Source organism: Gracilinanus agilis, chromosome 3 (genome assembly GCF_016433145.1).
Source record: "Gracilinanus agilis isolate LMUSP501 chromosome 3, AgileGrace, whole genome shotgun sequence".
NCBI classification, from domain to species: domain Eukaryota; kingdom Metazoa; phylum Chordata; class Mammalia; order Didelphimorphia; family Didelphidae; genus Gracilinanus; species Gracilinanus agilis.
Window position 1 is genome coordinate 477,908,534 of NC_058132.1, and position 7,175 is coordinate 477,915,708.

Here is a 7,175-nt window from a genome sequence, read left to right on the forward strand (position 1 = left end):
TCAGTTTTTTTATTTTTGGCTGGTCAAGTAATTTTGTTACCTCTTTACAGTTAATGCAGTATGTATGAAATTATAGGCAACTTTCGCCTGATTTTCAGAAGTTATTTTAAATATTGCTGCAAGTTTCTGCTTTCCATTTGACTGTGACATGCCATTTTGAAACTTAAAGAGACATGCACTCAGTTTCAATAACTTTTGGTTCTTAATGTTAAGCCATTTTCAAAGCACCGGTGCACTGTAGCTCTGACTTCATCTCACCTACTTCTTTTGAGATAAAGTGAAATGAGAAAGTTAACAACTGAGTTAGATTTCAAATGAGTACATCAGCACCTATTAATCCTGAAGGTCAGTGAGTAGAAGAAAATAAAAAAGAAAGTGAAATTGCCTTTGTTCCAATAAAAGCTTTCCTAATCATTAATATATGTGTCTTTTTATGCTATTGTTTGCCATCCACTGTTAAATCATAGGATCATAGTTGTAGAGCTGGAAGGGCTCACAATTGCCATCAGGTTCTAGCTCCTCATTATGCAGATGAGGAAATGGAGCCTCAAGTGACTTCCTCCGGATTATATAGTGTCAGAAGTAGAATTTGAACTTAGGTCTTCTTGACTCTTAAATTCATCATTTTATCTCTATATTCTGTCTCTCTAATGTTATGCTGCTTCTCAGAAGACTAGTTTCACTCTTTCAAGTCTTCAGGATGTATCAATTTCCATTCTATTTCTTTGCTTGTCACTGTTTTTACAGCCTTATTCCAATGGACCAAATTCTGACTTTATCTTTTCTATATCCTTGAATCTCTTGACATTATGCATTTCACTCAAATAAGTCCTTGCTGTGCCAAGACCTTGCCACAGTGGCTCCTTGGCAATTCATAAGATATGATTTCAGATTCTCAATATTTGTCTTGCATTTTCAACATTAGGATCTGGCCTCTTGCTGGCTGAAATGGTCTTAGATGAGAAGAGAAGACATGGAAGAAGTGCATGGCTTCAGTCCTTGAACATGCTTGTCCAGACAGAGGGAAAGGAGAGGAGCTACTTTGAATACAGATGTTTACTTGAACGCCATGGATTCAGAAATGTAGAGATTGTGCTAACAGGAAATTGGTTAGATGCAATTTTATGCACCAAATGTTAAGGGAAAATCATAACACTTCTTTGACTATTAGATTCTTTTACTGAACTTGTATATTCAAGTAGATTTACAAATTTTGAAAACAAATCTTTTTTGAAATTTTATTCAATCTTTTATGAAATTCACCTTTTAAAGGCTGTAAAAATAGCATAGGCCTATTAGATTATTAAGAACATATCAGGTATCTATGATCTATAGGACATTTCTCATCTTCCAATAAATGTGAACTAATATAATGCTTCCTTATGTATCATTGATCTTAGACTGTTGTAACAGTGAGGAATTCAGTGAGTTTTTGAGTCTTCAAAATACACAGATAGTTACCCTAAAGCATTTGCACCATGGCAGTCAGTATGAACAAGGAAGAGTAATGAGGAAATGAACATCTTTATTGATTATTGTAACTTAGCTTATCTTCATAACATTTTTATTACATATATGCTTTCTTTTTATACTCTTATATTAAGCTGCTTTGAGAATGTGTCTTGAATACATTTTGACATCTATATTTCTGCTCCAATTTTTTTCTTTAAATGACTTTCAAGTGTCTTATCATTTACATAACACATTTTAGCCAAAACTATCTCATTTCTCTAAACTATCTACTTCTTTAGCCTGGGGATTTCCCAGACCTTTTCTGTAAGATCTTTTTTGAACATGGATAGTCTTTTGTGTACTTCTTTCTTTATGCCCAAAAGCTAAGCCTTTTTTTCTTTGTTTAAAAATATATTTCAAATTTAACATGTTAGTTCTAACATTTCACTGCCAGTTTGTGCCCTATTCTGAATTTCCTTTGGCTGTCTTCTTTGGATTTTTAAATGATTCATTGATGCTATTTCCTTTCTTCCTTTTTTTTGGTATTACCATTACTACTCTTCCCCCATTTCCTCTCTTAAGTACTCCCCTCTAAACCCGCTCCCAAAAAGCCATCTTTTATAACATCTAGTCAGACAAAATAAATCTATACATTGGCTGTGTCTGAAAGTAGGTCTCATTGTGCACTTCTAGTCTATCAGATCTTTTCTAAGAGGTAGTCAGGATGGAGGGTTCATCATCAATCTTCTGGAGTCATAACTGGTCACTAATTGATCAGAATAAGTTTTTCACAGTAGTTTTCCTTTACATGTAGTAGTCCTATGAATTGTTCCCCTGGTTCTACTAACTTCATGCTAGCTGATGAATGCTAGCTAGCTCTTAACATTCCCAATCAAGCAACAAGTATATAGTCCATGCCTACTATTGGCCAGTCAACTGCTGGGCTAGAAATACAAAAATGAAAGTAAAACAATCCCTGCCTTCAAGGCTTAGAGAGTGTCCCAAAAGTCTCAGTGCAGTTTCAGACTTTGGTAGCTTAAAATGACACCCAGACTTTTGGAACACTGTATTTTTCTGTAAATCACCAGTGATCTATTCATTGCTAAATACAGTAGCCTTTCCTTAGCCTATCTGCAGCATTTAACACTACTGGTTATTCCTTTCTAAATACTCTCTCCTTCCAGGGTTTTGAGACATTCTGTGCAGTGTTAGTCTTCATTCATGTCCTGCCCAAGGTGTAGACATGTACCTCTGGTCTAGACCTCCTCCTCTTCTCTTTTTGGATAATCTCATCAGCTCCTTTAGTTCAACCATCATCTATGCAGATGACTGTCCTCACCATTCCCAGTCCTCATTGCTCTCCTGAGCCTCAGTCCTGGTTGGTGTGAGAGATCTCCTGGCACAGATCATTCCTATACTTCTTCAGGTAGGCAATTGGGCTGTAACATAGCCTCAGTGAGAGATGATGACTTAATATCACACTGTCAATAAGTATGTGAGAGATAAGACCTGAACCTAGGTCTTCATTATTCTGAGGCTGGTTCTTTCTCCATTATGTCATCCATGCTACCTTTTTTTTTCCAAACATTTATTAATATTTATTTTTTAGAAAAGTTAACATGGTTACATAATTCATGCTCTTACTTTCCCCTTCATCCCCCGATCTCTGCCCCCCCCCCCCATGGCTGATGCGTATTTCCAATGGTTTTAACATGTATCATTGATCAAGACCTATTTCCAAATTGTTGATAGTTGCATTGGTGTGGTAGTTTCGAGTCTACATCCCCAAACATATCTGCCTCAACCCATGTGTTCAAGCAGTTATTTTTCTTCTGTTTCCACTCCTGTAGTTCTTCCTCTGAATGTGGGTTCCATGCTACCTTTTTATAAGTTATACCTTATAACAGAAAAAACACAAAATGGTTATGACAGTCAAAGAGGAATCTTTTAAAAATAGGATTAGGATATTTCAGCCTATTATATCCTGATGCTTCACATTTTAATCAGCTCTAAATGAGCAGGGGCCTGGTACTAGACTAGAGGGCTGCTGTCAAAGGATCATTCTAGCTAAATTCAGAGAGGTGAAGCAATAGGTCAACTTCAGGATCATGAAGTTTTTGCTCATAGCAATTTTCAAAAACCATCTACTACACTAGGGAAGGTGGTAGAGGGAGTTCCTACCACTGAAATTATAATACATTACAATAAAAGTAACTGCCATGATATTTATAGCTGCGCTTTTTGTAGTGGCAAAGAACTGGAAAGGGAGGGTATGTCCTTCAATTGGGGAATGGCTGAACAAACTGTGGTATATGCAGGTGATGGAATACTATTGTGCTAAAAGGAATAATAAACTGGAGAAGTTCCAGGTGAACTGGAGAGACCTCCGGGAACTGATGCAGAGTGAAAAGAGCAGAGCCAGAAGAACATTATACACAGAGACTGATACACTGTGGTAAAATTGAATGTAATGGACTTCTGTACCAGCAACAATGCAATGACACAAGACAGCTCTGAGGGATTTATGGTAAAGATGCTACCCACATTCAGAGGAAGATCTGCAGGAGAGGAAACATAGAAGATAAACAATTGCTTGAATGCATGGGCTGAGGCGGACATAATTGGGGATGTGGACTCGAAACAACCACACCAATGCAACTAACAACAATATGGAAATAGGCCCTGAACAAGGACACATGTTACAACCAGTGGAAATATGCGTCGGCCATGGGTGGGGGAGAGCGGGGTGTGAAGGGGAAGTAGGGGCATAAAGTATGTAAACGGGTTAAAAATGAATATTAATAAAAGTTTAAAAAAAAAGCAACTGCCATGAAATAATGATGCTTCATAATTTTCCTCTCTTGCCATAAATCTAATCAGGTAGACAATGTTTTAAAGTTAACTTGGGCAATATGGCAGTAAAGGAAAATAACAAATGTTGGAGGGGATGTGCCAAAATTGGGACACTAATGCATTGCTAATGGAGTTGTGAATTGATCCAACCATTCTGGAGGGAAATTTGGAATTATGCCCAAAGGGCTATAAAAGAATGTATGCCCTTTGATCCAGTAATACCACTACTAGGTCTGTATCTCTAAGAGATTTTTTAAAATGGGAAAGTACTGGGAGCCATCAAAATCCATGACATATGACAAAGTCACGAGTGAATCCTGAAACCTGCAAAGCAGCCCAAAGGAGGATGGAAATCCCATTCAGACCCTCCCCCACCTCCCCATGACTCCTCTCTTACTAACACTCCTTATTACTGGAACTATTGTAATCGTTATCCCTACTCAGCCCCAAGAAAATACAAAAGAATAGTAAAGGCTATTATTAGAGCCTTTACAGACCTCCTACAGACTCCTAGGAAATCCCCACCTTTACATGTAATGATACAGAAATTCCCCTAAAGATCACTCCATAACAAACCAGCAATTAGTTAATATTAAAGATTTTAAAACCCCAGAGAAACTGCACTTCAGATTTCTCAATCCCCATACACAGAAACTTGGAGGATTGCCTTGAAGCTTCCCTGATCCTTAATGTGGAGAAGGAGGACAATGGATGAAAAATGGAGAAATTGACTTCAAAGGCTAGTACGTCCCTGAACTGTTTTCTCCACCTCATGGCCCAGGAGACATGCTAAACTCAACTTTGAAAAATGAAAGGCTGGTATTGAAACAATATTTGGAATGGGTTAGGGTTATTATCTTTTGAAATCTGCTAATGTAGCAAATCACTGCTTGATTAATTATTTAAGAGCAAAAAATAATCATTCCTGACTTGATTGGCTAAAATATAATCGACCATTATACTTAGTTGAAATGTATGTTCTGAACCTCATGGACGGGTAGAAAGTACAATTTCCAGCCCAGTTACCCATGATGAATATTTCTTCCCAAACTTTGCATCTTTGTTTAATTCAAGAAAATCAAAGAGAATAGAATAATCATGGAATGTCAATCGAATAATTCTGTAACTCAGTAAAAGTTAATGTATGACTTAATCATTAAATTAAACGTCTAAGAAAAGATGTATGGCGAGAATGAAAAATTATGCCAACCAGTATGTAATCTTGAAGAAAAAAGTATAAAATAAACACAGTCCAACACTGACCAGAGCAATCTCTATGATGCCTGGATGAAGTTCAGACTGTCTCTCATTTGTCTTAATGCGCCCATGCAGTCCCACCTCCTAGATACCTGGCTCACGGGAGCCTCCCACAGGAAAGGACCTGTTTGTACAAAAATATTTATAGCCGCGCTTTTCGTGGTGGCAAAGAATTGGCAACTAAAGGGACATCCCTCAATTGGGGAATGGCTGAACAAATTGTAGTATATGATGGTGATAGAATACTATTGTGCTTATAAGGAATGATGAATAGGATGATTTCAGAAAGCACTAGAAACACCTCCTTGAACTGATGCAGAGTGAAATAAACAGAACCAGGAGAACATTATACACAGTAACTGCAATATTGTGGAATGATCAAATGTGATAAACTTAGTTACTACAATGATCCAGGAAAATTCTTATGACAAAGAATGTTATCCACCTTCAGAGAAAACTATTGAAGTAAGCATGCAGATGGAAGCATATGATTTATCACTTGTTTGAGTATATGATTTGGGTTTTAGTTTTATAAGATTATTCACTTACAGAAATGAATAATATGGAGACATGTTTTGCGTGATAATACATACATAACCTAGATTGAATTGCTTGCCAGCTCTGGGAGGGGAGAGAGAAGAAGAAAGGTAGACGATTTGAATTATTACTTCGAGAAACTCATGTGGAAATTTATTAAAATTTTAAAAATGTTTTTAAATAAATAAAATTAACTTGAACTTTTCCCTACCAGAAAGGATTAGAACCCAAATTGAAAAGTAAACACTTAAGTAGTAATGGTGTTGAAGGGTGAGGATATGTTGAAGAGATAGGATCTGATCTTGAAAGAAAAACTTGGTACTATGAGAAATAATATTCTTATCCCTCCATTTATGTGAAGAACAACAAAATAAAGTAATTCAGAGAGTTTTACTGATAATTCTTTTGGCAAAGCAGTTGCTTAGGAGCCTGCCTACTGCTAGACATTAAATGACAGACTGGTTGCATTTCCTTATCAGTTAAATATTCAGTGGAGCTGAAAAGAATTAGCAATAGCCCCCATACTTAGACCTGCTCTTCCTGGTTTAAGCCTTGGACTTTAGAACTAGTTATATGAGTGATGGTTTATTGGTTCTATTGTTTGCTAGAACTTCTTACACAGCCAATGTCCTGACTAGAGAGTCCTCTGTCAGCTGTTAATGCTACTGTCACTTCAAACTTAATGTTCCACTCAGCAAATAAAAAAGGCCTGCCATGTAGTGTACCATAGACTATAGTAAGCACTGATGATGCAAAGATAAAACAAGGCAGTACAGTTCCTGAATTTGAGGGGCTTTATAATCTGGTAAGGAAAGTAAGGCATACACACTTAACTAGGACAAGCTGTAATATAAGTGCATAAAAAAAAGATGCAAATGGCACATGGGGCATCAGAGAAGTCTTCTTGGTAGAGGGGTTTTCTAAATGGGGTTTCCAAAAAAGGGAAAGATAAACTCAGTAGAAATGGAACTACGTAAGGGGGAAAGTGTAATACGAAAAGGTATGGAGAAAGAAAAGGGTACCATTAAGAAAGAAAATCTTATTTCAGTTTGACTAGAATGTTAAAATTCTACAGG

The 7,175-nt window shown here is 36.9% G+C and overlaps 1 protein-coding gene across 2 annotated transcripts in view; it reads left to right on the forward strand.

Annotated features, from left to right (window-relative positions):
- The window catches only part of ASMTL (acetylserotonin O-methyltransferase like), a 45,702-nt gene extending 44,187 nt beyond the window's left edge, over nucleotides 1-1,515 (forward strand). For both annotated transcript variants that reach the window (XM_044670396.1, XM_044670397.1), the window contains one exon: nucleotides 926-1,515. In XM_044670396.1, coding sequence (XP_044526331.1) covers nucleotides 926-1,140 — 215 coding nt within the window. In that variant the 3' untranslated portion in view covers nucleotides 1,141-1,515. The remainder of the gene's footprint in view (nucleotides 1-925) is intronic.
- Nucleotides 1,516-7,175: the final 5,660 nt, after the last annotated feature.